The 18,371-nt window shown below is 51.9% G+C and overlaps 1 protein-coding gene across 1 annotated transcript; it reads left to right on the plus strand.

The window, feature by feature from the left end:
* Window positions 1-343: 343 nt before the first annotated feature.
* Window positions 344-17,954, plus strand: WDR66 (WD repeat domain 66). Its single transcript, XM_010189070.1, has 21 exons — window positions 344-469; window positions 1,498-1,890; window positions 2,026-2,166; window positions 2,318-2,427; window positions 2,861-2,966; window positions 3,348-3,428; window positions 3,908-3,985; window positions 4,208-4,252; window positions 4,547-4,764; window positions 5,301-5,483; window positions 6,920-7,167; window positions 7,264-7,412; window positions 8,134-8,307; window positions 8,410-8,594; window positions 9,179-9,293; window positions 9,496-9,659; window positions 12,267-12,357; window positions 12,570-12,713; window positions 15,371-15,599; window positions 16,809-16,910; window positions 17,836-17,954. Exons 1-21 carry the CDS (start codon window positions 344-346, stop codon window positions 17,952-17,954), a joined length of 3,201 nt encoding a protein of 1,066 aa, XP_010187372.1.
* Window positions 17,955-18,371: the final 417 nt, after the last annotated feature.

An 18,371-nucleotide genomic window follows, 5' to 3' on the forward strand; every position in this document is an offset into this window, starting at 1 on the left:
GAGCACTGGGGGTCCCCAGGGGAGTCTCTTGGGGCAGCAGGAGGACAGGGCAGTTGGGGAGGCACCAAGGCCTGGAGGGGGCTCAGGAATGGCTCCATGGTGACCCCAGTGAGCTGGGGAGGGAGCCTGATCTCAGCTGGAGTAACCGGGGTGTGCTGTGCTTGATTGCACTGGAGGGGAGAGCAACTGGAGCTGAAAAGGGGCTCTGGGACCTGTTTTGCAGTTTCAACTGTGCCGTTTCCTCCAGCTGTGCCAAATTCCAGGTCACTGTGCAGCCAAACCCTGGGAGGGAGAAGTATTTTATAGCATCTCCATGCCCCAATTCCCTTGAAGGAGGGTGAGGATGGATGGCTCAAGCGAAGAGACACAGGAGGAGCTGACCAGGGGAAGAGCAGCAGTGAGTGGAGAGCCTGAGGAGACATCCCAGGATGGACAGACAGCGCAGGGGACGGCTGTGCTGCCCGAGCAGGTGAGGGCAGCTCCTGCCCAATGTGGGGTCTGCCCCCAGCTCTAGGACCAACGAGTGGTGATTCCCAAATGTCCCAGGGAGGCAGAGCAGGGCCCATTGGCAGATGCACCGTTCCTGCATGGTCTCAGCCCAGACACTGCTATTTGCCAAGCGCTTGAGCTGCCTGAGGGCTATGCGAGCAGGAGGGAACCTGGTGTGGGCCCTGTGCAATTGAAATGCTATCTCACCTCCCTCGAGGGCAGGAATGTGAAACGCTGTCTCACCTTCTCTCACCTCCCTCGGGAGCAGGAACAGCGTCCAGAGAGGTTTGCACCTTGCCTGAGCGGTTGCTGTAGGAAATCGAGTATCCCCACGGGGAGAGGTGAAAGCTGACGTGGATCCCAAGAACAAGATGAGAGCAGCCAGGGCTCAGATGGGGAAAAATCTGTCCAGGGACTGCTGCGAGCTTGAACACCTCAGGGCTCTTTAATATGTTTATGAACGGGCTGGTGAAGGGCTGAGGAAGTTTGGGATGTTTTTACCCTCCCTTTCCATCTGCTCACCAGGTAGCGTGGTGGGAGGTGCTGGCAGCAGAGCTGGGGTTGCTGTAGAGCCCTTTGCAATCCCAGGACCCGATTCCCTTGCTTTTAACTTCAATTTGCCATCATTCCCTCTCTAACTTGTGACAATGTGCCCTGTTGCAGCAGTTAATAACCATTGCATGGGGAATAGTTGGGGCATGGACAGCAAAAAGGTCAGACTTTGCCTTCAAAGGACCTCTAGATTAGTTCTGGAGGAGAAACTCGGACACCTTAGCCCAGGTGACAGGAGCTGCCTGCAAGTGGTGCTGGTGGGACACGGGATGCTGTGAGGTGCAAGGGCACAGGATTAGGTGTGCAGAAAGAGATGTAGCAACCAGTGGGAAACTTTTCCCCAGCACCACAGGCAGTTTGGGAGCAGCGGAGTACCCTGATACTGAAAGCAATGTGGGTTGTACCTGAGATGTGCTGGGGTGCATTCCCACTACTTACAGACCAGTGTGGAGCCAGTGCACATCGAAACCTTTCTCCCTTTCCAAGGAGCCCCTCGCTGCTGCCAAGGAGGAGGAAGGAGGACCAGGAAATGCTGGAGCAGAGGCACTGCTGGTTCCCCTGCCATCTCCTTCAGGGATTGGGATCCCAGGCTCCCTGCCCATTACCTGGGCTGGGAGCCAGGGCACTGCTGGGACAGCAAACCTGGAGGGTGCCGGACTCCCAGGACCTCCCCCACCACTGTCTGAGCCCAAGGGGGCCATTCCCAGCTCTCCCCTAGGCTGCAGGGAGCAGGACACGCAGCAGAGGAGCGGGGAGGACGACCAGAGTGATGGCTCTGCCAGCTTGGTGCGGACAGCCAAGCCAGGGATGCTCTTCCAGGAGGAGCGGCAGAGCAGCCTTCACCCGCTCGTGAGTACCAATGGGCCACCACGACGGCCTGCACAGCACCCGGCTCCTGCGCAGCTCCCTTCCACTGCCCCACACACCTTCTCTGGCTGTTTTGGTCCTGGCTGCTGAGAGCAAGGAGTTGCCTCTTCCCCACAGAGCCTGTCCTGGGCGCTGGGCTACAACAGCAACCTGGCAGTGCACAGCCTGATGGATGGGGAGCACCGACTGCTCCTCTATGTCGCCTCTCACACCGCGGTCATCCACGACGTCCCGGGGAACCGGCAGTACCACCTGCAGGTCTGGTACACAGCCTCCCCATCACCCCCTTCCTTTTCCCGAACTCTCTGCCTCCCTCCTTTCCCCTCCGTGCACTCACAGCTGGAGCAGTTGGGGGTCTTTGCCGCAGGTCTGAAGCCTCTGCGATGCTTTGCTGCTGCTCTTTCCCCAGGGCCACTCCAATGCCATCTCTTGCCTGTGTGTGAGCGAGGACAGGCGCTGGGTCGCCACTGCTGACAGAGGACCGGATGCTCTGGTCATTATCTGGGACTCCTTCTCAGGGTAAGATCCTGGGAACCTCCTCTTTGGAGACCTCCTGTGTCCAGGAAATCACTTAGGATTGACCACAGTCTCAGCCCAGGGGGAAACGGGAGAAACACAGGGATGGAATAAAGCAGCAAAGGAGCCAAAACTGAACTGAGGGCTTCATCAGCCTCGTATCACCCACACCCATGGGACATTGAGACGGGGCCAAGCTCCCCCAAATTAAGTACATCACATGACCAGGCTGTGGTGTTGTCTTAAAAGGTCACTGGTGGCTTCCCAGAGCCAGTTACTTGGGGGGAAGGGATGGAGAGGACGTTGAACATCAGCTGCAGTGTCAGCTGTTCCCCGTCCTCGCAGACGGGGATGGCCTGTGCTGTGGATTTTGCCAAGCAGTTGCCATGACCCACCCTGTGCTGCCATGAGCACCCATGAGGACTTTGCTCCGTAGGATACCGGTGCACACCATCTTTGAGAGCCATCCCGAGGGGGTCAGTGCTATCGCTATTTCCCAGGACATGAAGTATTTGGCAACCATTAGTGCTGGTACAGTGCAGGTAAAGAAAATATCTCCTTTTTTTTGGGATAGTTTTTCCCAGTGCAGCTGCAGGGAAGGAGGCATTTGGATGGGGAGAGCAGAGGAGAGGTGGAGCAGGTTTGCAGAGCGATGGCTTGGTTTTGCTGAGCCATTGGCAGCCAGACCTGGATTTCATTAACAGGAACAATATTGAGAAAACAGCTCTGAAGTTGGGATAAAGCTGACTCCGAAGCAATTTCTAGCATTATTTCCTGACACGAAGCTCTCTGCTGCCAGGCCATATTGGGCTCATCCTGCTCCAGTCTTTTCTGTCTGCCTCATCCCCTGTGGCTGGAGGGAATGTGGCTCACCTGAGTCCCAGAAAGCCACAAATGTTGCTTGGTTTTCCCTTCTCTGCCAGAGGGTTTGTGTCTGGAAGTGGACATCGCTCACAGAGAGACCCGTGTGCAGCACGGAGCTGAGGCCAGAGTTTGGGTATCAGGTGAGAGACCATTGGCAAGGGGTGCAGGGGAGTGCGACTGGACTGGACCCATCCTCACCTGCTCCCTCCCGCACCACCCAGTATGAGGCTGCTGGTAGATACTGGCTGGAGATGGGAGGCAGGATCACACCCCATCCCTGCTCCACCCCAATGCAGCAGAGCATCTCAGGGCAGTTACTGATGCTCCTCCGCTGCCCGACAGCCATGGGACATGGAGAGGACCCTGGTGGGACATCCTCTACTGCTACCCTGGCACTGACCAAGGCTCATGGCAGGAGAAGCCCCCAGCCCTGCCAGTTCATCCCCGCTCACAGAGGAATGTCCACAGCTCTGGTGTTTCACAGGGAATTGGCCTCTGTGTTTAGTTCAATGCAGGTGGTGAAATGGGTTTTGGATACAAGCAGGTGTTTTGCAAGAAAGAATAAGCAGAAAGCATTGCTCAGCTTGGTGTTAATGCGGTTCTCACCTTTCACTTTCAGGATTACGTTCTTTTTAACCCCCAAAATCCCTATGAGTTTGTCAGCAACAGCAAAACCCAGGTGATATTTTACCTGTGGGTAAGTAGGGACAGCGATGCAGTGTGCTGGTGGGCAGCTTCTGGGAGACAAGCGGGTGGAGGGAGGGCTTTTTGTGATCTCTGGAAGCCTTGGAGCCTTTCTGTCCCCTGCTTTGCCCACCACATGTGGGGTCATTGCCCAGACAGTGGGGCAGGGGTGCACTGACACTGCAGAGCACGGGTACAGAACGCTTGTCCTGAGTGTTTTCTCCCTTTTCTGCAGGATGATGCTGGTTTGCAGTACAGTGCCCCCCTCCTGGACAGGCAGGTGAGCCCGGGGGGACCACGGCATGTCACCCTCTGTCCTGTACCATCCCCTTTAGCAAGAACAGCGTCTGTGTCCCCATCCAGTTCCTTTGGTCTCCTGAGGGAACGAGCCAGGCTTGCCTGAGCTGAGGCCAAGGGATGCCCCACTGCACTTCCTGGGGCTCTGGCCTCTGTTGGTCCTGCCATGGGGCAGAGAGGGGATGCCATGTGGAGGGATCAAGCAGGGACATCTCTGCTTGAGGAGGAAAGAGCCAGCACCCAGCACCCACGCACAGCCTCGCTGCTCTCTCTGCAGATCTTGGGCAGAGCGGTGGGATGCTTCAGCCAGTCGGTTTTCCATTTCAACAACTTGCAAGCTCTGACGTGCACCTCGGCGGGGAAGCTGGTGGTGTGGGATGCGTTTGATCCCAAAACCCCCTCCAAGGAACAGCTGGCCAAGCCACACAGCATGACAGCCACCAAAGCCGTGCCTGTGCAGAAGAACAGCCTCACCGTGCTCATGGTGGTCAAGAGGTAACGGGACAGCGGTTTTCAGTAGCTGTAGGTACAGCCCCTAGGTATTTCAGCCACAGAGCTGATGTTGATAAACTATGGCCAAGCGTTGCAGTTTTGAGTCACTTGGCAGTGTGTGAGGACCAGGTGAATCCATGCAGGAAAGGACGTAGATTTACGAGCTTTTGCCCTGGCTTTGTTCAGCGATGAATGTGGCTGGGGTTGAAAAGAGGTGCAAAACTCCTGGCGATGCAATGCCAGCTCTGCCGGGGTAGCTCAGACGCGGGGCTGGCCATGGTCGGGGTGGATGGTGGATGAGCCTTGCTCGGCCTCCTGGCCTTTACCGGCAGAGGGAGCAGCCACCAAACGCCTCGGCAGCCGTGGGGACGGGGCAGGGGACGCTGCAGAGTCGCAGCAGAGCCTGGTGGCTTCTGCACATGCACAAGCTTGAGGGTCTTCTCATGCACTTGTGCAGAGAAAAGGGGAGATTTGCGTCTGCCCTGGGGTGCTACCCAAGATGTATTTGGGAGCTCTCTATTAAAAGATTTCCTTTTCAGCTGGATCGTAACTGGTGATGTGAAAGGGTGCGTTAACTTCTACGACGGGCAGCTGCAGTTCCTCACCTGCTACAGCCACAGCGATGTGGGTCCCATTCGGTCCATCTCCTTCTGCAAACCCTCTCCTGATCCTCCCGGTGCCTCCCCCACCTGCACAGCCAGCAGCCAGCCCTTCTGCACCAAGTGAGCCCTCTTTATAAACCCAGGTCTTCTCTTGCATTTACCCCACAGCTTGAAAGCTGGGGAGATGGTGAGCTGAGAGCTGCTCCGTGGGCTTCTGCTGTGGTTGGAGCAGGTTTCAACCCCATACCCAGGTTTCGAGGCAGGACAGGGAGGGAATGTGCCCCCTCATTCCCTTCTCCACAGGCTTTCGTTTTGGGTATTTGTCCCACCTGCCCACCAGAGAGAAGCAGGGAGGGTTCTCCTGGGCAGCTCCTCTCTGCCTGCATCTCTTGGTGGTTGCCAGAACCCGGGTGGGCTCCAGCACACCCTAAATTCTGAACTTGGTGTGATGCCATGGCACAGGCATGGAGATGATCAGTCCCAGGGTGTGCAGCTCCTCTGTCACGTACCCGGCACACCAGCCACTGCTAATGCCAAGCTTCCAGCTCCTGCTGGGCCCCTTAATCCCCCCCATAAACCCCTCCCGTGGATGGCTATTTCCAGTTGGATTTTATCATGGCTGGGCAAGTTAATCAGGGTAATGGAGCTGCAGAGGCTGCCCCAGCAGCGATGGCACCAGGGCTGGGTGGACTCAAGAGCTTGGGACAGCCCCAGCCTGGTCTGGCCCCTCTCTGTCCCCTTTGCGTGATGTAGCTGTGCCTGAGGGTTTACAGGGAGTCTGCGGGCCAGATGAAGCTGCTGTGTGACTCAATCCAGCCTGCAAACCATATGTCTGTCCCTCCTGTTAAGGCTTTCCTGGCAATGTCTGTTCTTAGCAACACGTGTTTTCCAAAGGGCCATGTGGGACAGATTCCAGTCTGGAGCAGGGCCCTGGGGAAAGGTTTGGGCTTCCCCATCAGTCTCTGTTGTCTCTTCCTGGGTCGCTGCTGCAGCTTCTGCCGCTTGCAGCTGCTCTGGGCAGCACAGAAAACCAAAGGGCCTTGAGCCATGCTGATGGGGTTGGGTATGGCTGAAGAGCCCAGCTAAGGCCATGCGAGAGGCACAGCATCCTTCAGTGCCGCTCTGTCTGCGGCGCGGGGCTGAGACTGTCCTCTGACCTTGTCCGTGGCGGCGCGGTCGATGTGAACCCGCTGACAATGGTGGCATGGAGACGCGTGAAAGGACCATTCAGAGCACCCTCAATTGCTCATTTGTCCGTCTCACACCCCAGTGACTTGCAAACAGCAAAAGCTACCCAGATGTCATTCGTCTTCCGCCTTGCCTACCCAACTAGAAAATGGAAGCTGCTCCAGTGTCTTCCCCTGGGGATTTACCAGGCCATGAATACAAAGCACCACCTGCCTTCTAGGTCAAGAAGTGTTTGCATCTTGCATATCGCAAAATATAACTGATCATCCAACTAAGTTGCCTAAAAGAGATTAATGTGTAACATAGCTTGGAGGAACGTGAGCCAGCTAGTCTGATTCATTAAATTCTGTTTCTCTCGCACTGAACAGGAACTTTATCCTTTCAACCTCTGATGCAACCGTGCTCCATGTTGCGGCAGACAGGACAAACTTTGAAAAAGTCATGGAGGAGGCAAAGCGAGCTGTGAATGCCATCGCCTGTCACCCCCGGCAGGCACGCGTTGCTGTGGGGAGTCGCTGTGGGCTGCTGAGGGTGTGGGACTACCAGCAGACCACGTACCTGGTCAGCAGGGTATTCGCTGGGGCTGGCATCCAGTGCTTGTGCTACGACCCTGAAGGTATTGGGGTGTCAGGACCTCCCTCCCCATGTGCCAAGCACTGGGCTTCCCAGGCAGAGCGATCACATTGTGAGCATTTTCTGGCATGCTTCTCAGGTTATTTTCTGGCTGCTGGTTTTACTGATGGAAGCGTTCACATCCTCGATGCCATTTCCCTTCAGTCCAGCTGCAAAGAGTTCAAGTTCTCACGAGGGCCCGTGACTCACATCAGCTTCTCTCACAATTCAGCGTACCTCGCCACTGCTGTAAGCTTGTTTTTTCCTCTCGGTGATTTACGTGTGCAGCTTTTGGTGGGATTGGGATTTGCCCACCATCCTGTGAAGTATGGCTGAGTGAACATTGTGGAGGGCTGTCCCTCCCCAGGGACTTTGTGGCTCCAAAATGCTTTTCCTGGCTTGAAGAGTCACTCTGTAAAAGCGACACCAGCCACAGCCGCTCCACAGACCTGCGGCTGGCAGCATCCCATCGCTAACTTTAGTGACAAGCCTTGGCGCTGCATCCGTCTGCAGAAAGGGCTGGAGCAGGGATTTCCTCCGGGCTGCTGCTCCGTCAGGGGGGCTGCTCCCGTGGTCCCATGTCTCAGGGGAGAGGTGTTGAGGCAGCATTGAAGCCGTTTGACACAGAGGTTGTAGCAACTGGTGGTAATTTGTACAAAGAAAAAGACTCCCCCTCCATGCATGGATGCCAGGCAGTGGGAAGCACCTTCCTTGGGATTTCTGGGGAGTCACTGAAGTTGTTCTACTGCTTCTCTGGTAGGGAATGCCCACCAGCCCAGACTGAGGACCACTGCGGTACTGTCCAAACCCATTAGTTTTACCTTGGCCATGACTTTAACCCTCCTGGAGGGTCACAAAACCAAAAGGGCCGAGCCAAGCCAAGCCCAGCAGGGACATGCAAAGCTGCCCTCTGCCAGGCAGGGACATGTGCAGGGACAGCAGCACACTGACTTTTGTGTTGTCATCTTAGGATGAGAAACACGCAGTGACTGTTTACAAGAGAGCCCTGCAAAGTAGGGGTGGATGCTGGGAACACCTCGCAGGGCTGTACTCCCACTGCAAACCCATCCGGAGCATCCTCTTTGGGGTCCAGTTGGACAGCAACAAGCCCAGGCTCCTGAGTCTTGGGGAAGACCGGCAGCTGGTGAGTCCATGTGAAGGTTTAAAGGGCGTCTAGTTAATCTGCAAGGTCCAGGGTGCTGGCAGACCACAGGGGAGTCGCTGTGTTTCCTTCTCTTTCCTCCAGATTGAATATGACCTGAACAGCAGCAGCAAGGACCACCTGGTGGTCTTGCACAGGGACCGGGTAGAGCAGGATGCCGTGCCCCTGTGCTTGGCCTGGTACCCACAGCTCAGCACTGAGTCCTTTATCCTCACTGCCAACAACTGCTACAAAATGAAGCTCTACAACGCGATGACCAAAATGTGCAGGTAGGAGAGAGATTCAGGCCTACCGCTGCCCGGGAGCCCCATCCTGACTCTATGTTCTCCTCTTTCTAATGTCCATCCAACTCACAAAGTGAGCTAGAACCACAAGGTGAGCTAGAGCCAGCTCCAGAGCCAAAGAAGTGGTCCTGAAACAACCAGCAGTCCTGAACCAAGTGAGCTAGAGTTAGACCATGGCCCTGAACCAACAAGACAGCTAAACCATGACCCTGCTCCAGAACAACCAAGTGTCCCACAAACATGAGCTAGAACCAACAAGCAAGCTAGAACGTGGTCTAGACCCTCAAAGTGAGCTAGAACCGGCTCTAGACCCAACAAGTACCAGAGAACACTATCTAGAGGTTTCTCTGTCAGAACACTGTCTAGACCCACCTCTGCACCAGACCAGAGCACAGAGCCTGTGAGGAGAGGCTGTGGGAACTGGAGGGGTTCAGCCTGAAGCAATGGAGGCTGAGGGGAGACCTTATCACCCTCTACAGCTCCTGAAAGGAGGGGGTAGCGAGGGGTGTCTTGGGGAGGGAAAATGTTTTGTGAGCCCTAAAATGGATGAAAATGTTGTTTGCCTTTAGAAAGACCCTTTTGGGGCCAACCTACGGCTCCCCATTGGAGAAGATACAAATCCTCCCAACAACAACCACTACAGATCCCCAGAAACACTACCTGGCATACATTACAAAGGACAAGGTATGGAGCCCCATCCTCCCCAGCCGGACAAGAGCCCCCACATAGGGGTGATGGTCCCTGGGGGAATTTCACTGCAGCCAAAACCACGTGCAGACTGGTCCTCCTGAAAGCTGGGCGAGCTCCCGGAAGGAGGATGCAGCACTGCCCCCATGCTGCCCTCCTGCAGCACCCCCAGCCTTCCCAGGGTCCTCTTCCCTTACAGGTGGGCTTGCAGATTTTGCCTGTTGATGGCAACCCCCACAAGTCCTCAGCTTTCATCTGCCACCCGGACGGTGTCTCTGACCTCGCTTGCTCCTACGATGGACGCTACATCTTTACGGCAGGGGGGAACGACTGCACTGTGATGAAATGGGAGGTCAACCTCAAGTGAGTACTGCAGGAAGGAGAAAAGAGTCTGGTTACAGCTTTCCACAGCTGCTTGGCCAACACAGCTGAAGCAAATGTTCCCCAGCATTTACACTGAGAATAGGGTTTTTGTCCTAAAAGTGCCCAAGACAAGGCCAACAAACTGCATCTACAAGGGGAATCGCAGCGTGGAGGACAGGTCCCAGCACTCATGTGAGCACAAGACCCACCGCTTACTGCCAGAAGTGTGAGTCGAGGCTGGCAGCATCTCTGGATACCTGGCCTAAGGATGGGTAGTTGGGCCTCACACCCTGTGTCCACACAGGCTCTCCAAAACCCCTGGTGCGTCACCAACAGGCAGCTCAGCATAATGGGCACGGCCACACTGAGGATCCTGGCATGGCAGTGGGTCAGCCTAGATTGCAATGAGGCCCCAGGCAGCTGTGTGGGGTGGTAGCTGAACCAGCAGGAACACACTTTTAGGGGGGTTTTGCTCCTCTCCATGTGATGTAACCATATAGTCAACAGCAGAGGTTAAACCAGCAGACCTTGCAGGTCAGTACATGAGGGCCTATAAAATACTTCAGTTTGGGAAATGGTACCCAAATGCAAGAAGATGAGCAGAGGATTTTCTGGTGCTTGTGAGGACCTGATCAGTGCGATGGGGGATTGTCAGAGTTAGGCAGGATCAGAGCAGCGGCACTGGCTGCAGGAGCAGCATATGGGGCGGCTGCTGATGCAAAAGTGTCTGCTCTCCAAATGGGACAGGCCAGCATTTGCTAGGAAATCCCCTCTGCAGTTGAAGACTGGATTTAGGACAAGCCACCTTAATCCTATAAAGCTTTGCTTACATGAGTAAATGGTCACAGTAAATGGGGTGGTAGAGGAGTAGAGGCTGCTTTTCCAAATGAGGATTTCCAGGCTCTGGCCTGGAGCATCAGCGACTGAACCCTGCCAGGTTTCTCCCGCCCCTCTCCGAAGTGAACGGTTTCCCTCTGCCAGCTCTCCCGGGCAGCGGTGCCAGGCGCGTGCTCCCACGTGGCAGGCGGGTACCGCGGCAAAGGCAGGATATAAATTTCGGCTTCTTTGTGTGTCAAGGACCAAAGCTGCTCATTGCAATGTGTGCAGAGGGCTCTCCCCTCCGAGCCCCGCCGAGTGGGGCTGCAGGCGCCTGGGGTAGACTCACGTGTACTCCAAAACGGAGCAGGCTGAAAACTGCCAGGCAGAGCAGCTTCACCCTTCAAGGGCTGGAAAGAAAGCCCGTGTTGGAGTCACATAGACAGACAGCACAGCATGGGCTCTGTCAGTCTGTGCTTGTTATTTTTTATCCTGCTTGTCACCTCACTAGCACAAAGCTCGTAGTTTATGGCAAATGAACTCCATGGGAGCCGATTTTAACCCTCACTCCTGTTTTTTGGAGTGCAACCACCGTTGGCCCTCACCTTCCCAGGACATCTTCATGGTTCAGACATGCGCTGGTCCTGCCTGAAACCTTTCTTGCAGGTGCTGCTCTCTCAGAGGAAAGCCCAAAGGGTGCTGAGCCAGCTCACCTCCATGTGCCAGAACAAAAGAAACCTGCATGGGAAAGCAATGGGCTTATTTATTTTCTTTTCTACTTTGTGTGGCTTAAGCAGTCGGGGGTCAGAATAAGCGACATTTTAAGGAAGGCAATAGAATATAAATGATCCTTCTTTATAATGGTTGGCCAGGGTCCAGGCGACGTTGAATTTCTGTGTAATTTGTTTTCAGAGCAAAGCTCTTGATGAGCTAATTATCATTTTATTGCTGCTTCTGGCATCTTGTGCATCTCCACTGTGTTTAATACCCAGATAACTTAATTATGAAAAAAGCACGAAGCTTGCAAAAAAAAAAACCACCAAAAAGCCAGCGGAAGCAGCGCTACAGAGGTGTGCACGAGAGCTGCAGCCCTGCTGCCGGCCATGGGGTGCTCTGTGGTGATCCTGCGCCGTGACTGCGCTGCCAGGCTTGGTTCCCACTTCATCTCCACAGGCCAAATGGGTTCTTTTGGCTCCAAATGCCTATGAAATTGGAACAAAGAGGTGGCACTCGCATGCTTTGAGTTTAATGCAGACTGCACCTGCAACACACGTTAGAGCAAAGGAAGGAGCGTAATGGACCGCACTGAGTTATTGGGGAGGAATGTGTCAGATCAAGGGATGGGGAGCTCGGATTTGTGTGGTTTATTGCAAGCACCAAGCCCCAGCCCTCTCTGCATGTTCAAAATGCTGATCTAGCTAATTCATCTCCCTCAGTGTCTCTATAAGGAAAGAGAAAAGCTAAATGCCAGGCACCGAGCTCGAATCCATGGAAAAGCTCCTGGCTCCCAGCCCTGTGCTCGTTCCACTAAACAAGAGGACCATTCAGTAATAATTAATTCCCACACTGTGCTGTTGTATGTAAAATCTGGGTACGAAATATGCTGTAGAAGTGCAGGCTGATGATAAAATAGTACGTGGTTTAAGGCAATGCTTTCCTTTCCTGAAATCTGAGGCCCCGGGGATTTTATTTATTTATTGAAAGTGTCTGCAAACAATGACTAGAAAGGGAAACACAAAATCTCTCCTCACACGAACCCTTCCTCTACCTTCTTTCCTCTTCTTCTGCCAGTGCCTTGGATGCCGCCGCTTCCCTGGGCGGGGAGGACTCGGTCCCATTCTACAGCCTGCTGGATGGCGGCAGAGACGGCGAATTCTTCAGGGTAACTATCCTCACCGTCAACGCTGTCTGGCAACATCTGGCTGGGGTTTAGGATTCATTTATACAGGCCTGATATTTCTTTATTTTCTTTGTCCATCCCGCCTTTTAACAACAATCTCATTGATATGCCTGTTAGCAAATCTTAAAAGGAGCCTTATCTTCCACGCCTGTTGGTGTCTGCACTTTACAGCATCTCGTTTGAATCCCTCGCAGGAACTGGAAGACTGTTTTTACTACGCACAGCTGCACAGCTATGGTATCGATATGCTGGACACCAGACAGTTGTCAACGCACATTCCCTTGGAGGAAATGCCTTCTCTGATGAGAGCAATGGGATTTTATCCATCAGAGGAAGAGGTTGGTTAGTTGGTTTTATTGTTGTTGTTTAAAAAAAAAAAAGAGCAAGACTGATTGCGTTTACCAAGTCTCCCGAGGGCCAGATTCTGACCACTGTCATGCTGGATGGCTCTGGAGTATATTTGCTGGGTTTTAATGTATTTAACCTGGTCTGCATCAATACAGTAGTGGTCAGAATCTGGCAGCAAATTCCTCAAAAAGTGATGATTCCTCCCCGGAGTTGGACAAGCACAGGGGCACAGCAAACCTGGAGCCTGATGGTTACAAGTGTTCAACAAAAGATGGCCTCAGGGTCTTATGCAGGTCAAGTGCCCTGCACCTCTGCAGAGGTGGGCTTCTTCTTTGATGTATTTAAAAGCCGTGTAGGTACGGTCTTGGGGACATGGTTTAGAAGTGGCCATGGTAGAGTTAGATAAGGGTTGGACCTGATGATCGTAAAGGTCTTTTCCAACCATAACGAGTCTGCAGTTCAGAAGGTGAACTGAGAAAGCTTGGGGGATGACTCTTTCTTTGGCTCCCGAGGGCAGCAGCCTCCAACTTCCCAAAGTCCATGGGCTGGAGTACCTTCTGTGCAGGCAGTGACGTGCTTTGGTCTCCCTGACTTCCACTACTTTTACACGCAGCACACAGTTGCTGGGCCAACCAGCACATCCTAGATGTGCTACCAGCATGGGTGGACATGTCCAGCTCCATGCAGTCACTCATTAGGACATTGCAGAGCCTCTTTTTCCTCTTCTGCCTGGGACTTCTGAAAGAATTATTTTAGATGGAGACAGCAGCTTCTATTCCCATGTAACCTAAAGCTCTTTCATAACTGATAAACTGCAGAAACGAGCTCTGAGCTTGACTTTCAGGTTGCAGCAGCAGAGCTTCCCATCAAACATTTCTCAAGAGCTTTTGAGCTTCAAATTTCACGGCAGACAAAGACAAATGCTGCTTCTTCCCCTTTTGTGGCTGTTTCCGCAAGGCAGTTTGTATTGTATACAAACCTCATTTGTAATGTTGTAACCTGGCAAAAGGGTAATTAAAGCAAAAAAAACCCCTGAATCCGCTGCAAGGAGATTTAAATAACAATCTCTCTGCACCAGCTACAGCCCTTCAGCGCAGGAGAGCCGCTCCCGAGGGAAGCGGTACCTCGCTGTGTTCCCCTCATCTTTCTGCAGGGGAGGCTGGGTTTGTCTCTGCTGATTGCACAGGATCCCCACAGGGTGCTGTGATGGTGCTGAGCAACAGGGCCACCCCATCGGTCCAGGCACACTCTGCTGGCAGAGGGGACACAGGACCTTTGCCACAGCCACCACCCAACAGCTGTGCTCTGGAGCCCCTGCAAATGTTTGTCTGAGCCGGGGCTGCTCTGCCCTTGTGTGTCAGGCTCTGGTGTTATCCCCTCGTACTCTGTTAGATATTTTCCTTGGCTCATTACATTTTCGCCTCTTGGGGACAGAGAGAACATATTCCCGCAGGAAATGTGTCTAGAAAAATAACTGTTAACCCCCCCCTGCCCCAAATCAAAATGAAAAGAGCATTTTAGGCTTGGAAACAGATGTGCTAGGCTGCTGTGAAACCAGGCAACCTACAATCTGCTTCTCAAAGCAGGCAGGACAGTATTAAAAGCCAGAGAGAAAGTTCATCTCTCTCTAGAGTGTTTTAATAAAGGAAAAGCAGGACAGAGAAAAGGCAGCTCAGGCCGACTAGCAAAGCTTTGGGGATTTGGTGTTTTTCTTTTGTAGTTCAATGGGGCTGATACAAAATCTAACTCCAGAGCAGCCAGAGCTGAGGGAAAAGGACTGTTCTTGCCTGGCATGACATTTGCTACAGGAAAAATACAAGGCTGAGATTTCCCTCTTCCTGGGCTTCATTCAGTGGAAAAACTTGTGACACAAGGACAAAGGCCCAAGGCTGAAGGCAAAGTCCTCCCCGGGGAGATCTTGCATCAGCTTCCCTGCCCAGGAAGCAGCAGCTTGGTACACGTTGGCACGGGGGCTTCTCCAATGAATCCGCAAGGGGCTGCCTCTCAGAGCACAATGAGGACATGGAGTGGGTCCTGCCTTTGGGACACACATCTGCACAGCTGCCAACCAGGCTGACACAGCACCAGACCTCAGGAGAACCACAGCCACCCAGTGCGGCCAGGGCTTGCCTGGTTGCCCAAGAGAAGAGCGATTCAGCTGGGAAGGATGTCAGCCCCACTGAGCACATTTCAGATCTGGCTTGTGTGGCAGCAGGACCGCACCAGCTGCGGCATGCAGGGCACAGATTGCTGGTGTCTCCCAGGGTGTGCACACTGTGTGCAGCCTGGTTATGTCAGGACAGTCATGCGTGCGCTTTTGTAGGGGGGCGGAATATTTACTGTTCTGTGGCTTGTCCCCAGAGTTGGGGACACAGCTGCAGCAAAGGTACTGGTGGCAGCTGCTGAGTGCCTATCACACAAACAAATAGAGGAAATCCAAAATGACTACCTATCTGCTACCCCCATCTTTACCCAATATTGTCACAAGAAGTGTGTAACCGTTAGCCGTGTCCATGCTCAGCTGCCGAGCGCTAGCTCATTACTGGGATATGGTCATGACATCTGTGGTACCAGTACGTGATCAGAAACTGGCCCAATGCTCTTCAAAAGGAAAACACATAACAATCTGTCTTGCCTTGATCTTTAGATTGCAGAAATGATAAACGAAGTAAAATTCAGCAAGTATGTGGATACTGGAGAACAAGTGACAAAAATAAATTTAGAGGATTTTATCAAACTTTATATAAATCATCGCCCTGCATTTGGCTTGTCAATGACAAAAATACAACGAGCATTTCAGGTTCTTGGTTATGATAATGAGAATGGAGACAAAGTTATTGACAGAGGAGACTTACTGTTGCTGCTTCAGCACAGAGGTGAGTTATTTCTTTTCTAATATTAGTTTTATGCTTGCTAGTTCTGCCTTCAATCTCAGAACGTATTCACTGCAGCAAAAAATTAATCTGGAACTATAGGTTGGTAACCAGGGCAGGCGTGTGGAGCCACCTGTCTTAGGGTTTTAAATTGAATAATCATGTCTATTGCCTCAGCTGCACTTCTTTTCCCGCTCTGGGAATTTCTGCTGACCCGAAGTATCTTCTCTGTCAAACGATGAGTATGGATTTTGGCAAATTGTACCCTTCTCCCATTATACCCTTATCTAGAGCATTGTTCTCTCTTCCAGTCACACAGGCTCCAGAAAGGTGGCATAAAACTGAAAAAAAGGGGTCCAAGAAAGAAGGGATGAAACTGGTCAGTCCTGGGCTGAATCTGTGTGTGAAAGCCTGAAAAGAGGAGGTGGTTCAGTTCAGCTGAATCAGAGGGAGCCCTGTAAAGGTGTATATGAAAATGCTTATGGCAATGCCATAGAGAGGTAAATAACAAACTTCTATTGCCTTGCTCCTGCTGTAAAAGCAGGGAGCATTTAGTGCAGCTAAGCATTAAAAGAGGTAAAGGGAAATGCAGTTTTACCCAGTACATCACCTGGTAAAACTCGTTGCCACAAAGATCCTTGGAAACCGAGGATTTGACCAGTGTGAGAAAGGTTAGTTATTTGTATGGGTGGTGTGAATGTCCATAAATAGATACATTGGATAGAACAGTTTCATAACAGATCCATAACCTTATGCTTCAGGGCATGAGCCAGCCACTGACTGGGAACAAGTGCCATGCCCAGGTTATTCCAGACCAAGTCTTGCCTGCACCTTCCTCGTCCTCCTCTGAGGAAATGGCCACAAACACAGGTTGACATGGACCCTGCTCTGTCCTGTGCCAGAAAGTCTTCAGTGGGAATAAAAGCTCAAACCCCTGCAAGTGCAATGTAACCCAACAAGCTGTCTGGATCAGAACTTCTCCCTTTGATAAATATTTTTTGCGCAAAATGCAATATGCAAGAAAGATTTTCCTTACAATCAAAATTTCTTCACACATTTTTGATTTGGGATGCGTATATCCATATCTCAGAGAAGCTGAATCCTCTTTCAAACTGTCCCATTTCCTTTGTACACCATTCTTGCTCGAGTTGCCTTCCAGTTTTTGTGCTAAAAACACCAAACCTGAGGCTGGTGTCACTCTGTTGTGTACAGGAGAGCACATGACAGAGGATGAGCTGGCGCTGTGTCTGACCACCCTGATGGGCAAGCATTCTGCGGGAGGAGGATCCGAACCAGACACCGGCCATCCCTCAGGTACAGGATTAGCATTCCACACAGCACAGGAGCAGGATCGCTTCAGTTCCCAAACAGAATAATTTAAATTGCAAACCCATTACCCTGTTAGGCCAAGAGCTGTCAAAAACGCTCAGACGGGATTGCAAAAATAGTCATAGATCGTCCTTCATCCATATAGCAATTGCATGGGCGTATCTAAAAATAAATGGACAATGAAATATAACGGGGACCTGACAAGATTACATTGCCGTTCATCAGCTGGCTTGGAACTGGAACTGAAAACACACAGGAGAAGGTTTACACTCTAAAGTCCACCAGCAGAAAAGATCCTGTAATATGCAAATGACAGTGTTGGTTTCATCCGGGCAGCGATGCCTATTGAAAGGGAACTGTTGATAATCACATTTGTCTGCAATTTATGTCCCAGTCTACACCAGTCTAAACAGCAAATTGCAGCGTTGACTTCAGCCAAGCAGTGTTACCCATTGCAGTCTGAACTGCTGGGAAGTGCCATGTTTTTGTACAGTTCATATCCCAGTCCACACCAGTCCGCACCAGTCCGTCTGGTTAGGGCTGTTGGCAAGGAGCAGGTGCAGCTCCTGAAGGGACTGCCCAGCACGGCAAGGCAACTCTGAAATCCCTGTGTTCCTTGGGACCCCAAAATCACGTCAAATCAACAGTGTAAAAGGCACATCTAGCCCCTTAACTCTCCTGAGGTAAGGATCTACCCAGGGCGAGACTCACAGCCTCGCAGGTCCGATAGATTCGACCCCTGAAATGAATGCATAAAGTACCAAGCTAGTAATCCAATACTTTTTCATGGTTACTTTGTACGTCTTCAAAAGCATTTTGGCTGCTTATCGCTGCTTATAAATTTTACTGATCTGGCAAGCTGTTTTTACACTGCTACAGTGTGTGTTGTGTCCTTGTTACTGCTCTCCAGGTGCAGCAGCTTTGACTGAAGACGACATTCCAAAGGAAATCACAGCAGAAATATTCACTGCTGACATCCTTGGCTTACCCATCGCTGAACCAGAAAAAAAGAACAGGAAAAACAGATGAATCTCTGGTCTACAAAGACACAGAAGCAGAGCTGCCACTGTTTTCTATTCGTTGTACTTTCCAGTCTCCATCTTCAGAATTGGTATTTTGTGTTTATTAAAAACATATAGATCACACAGTTTCCTATTAATCAAACTCCATAAAAAGCCGCCGGTTTAGCACATGCCACAAATCTATGGGACCAAACCTATACAGGGAAACACTGGGATGACTGTAAGGAAAGGAGAGATAGTTGCCGCGTTGTCTCCTTACATTAACCATCCTTGGCTGGAACCTTCCTCAAATTCATTTCAGGTGGGTTTATGCCAGATGCAGTCTATTTCCATTACTATGAGGCAGTATTTATTTGTGAAACCTGACAGCAAAAGAGCAATGTAAAAGTATTGTATTGATTAAATACATTGATAAATGTAGTGT

This window comes from Mesitornis unicolor, unplaced genomic scaffold (genome assembly GCF_000695765.1).
Source record: "Mesitornis unicolor isolate BGI_N332 unplaced genomic scaffold, ASM69576v1 scaffold3567, whole genome shotgun sequence".
Lineage (NCBI taxonomy): Eukaryota > Metazoa > Chordata > Aves > Mesitornithiformes > Mesitornithidae > Mesitornis > Mesitornis unicolor.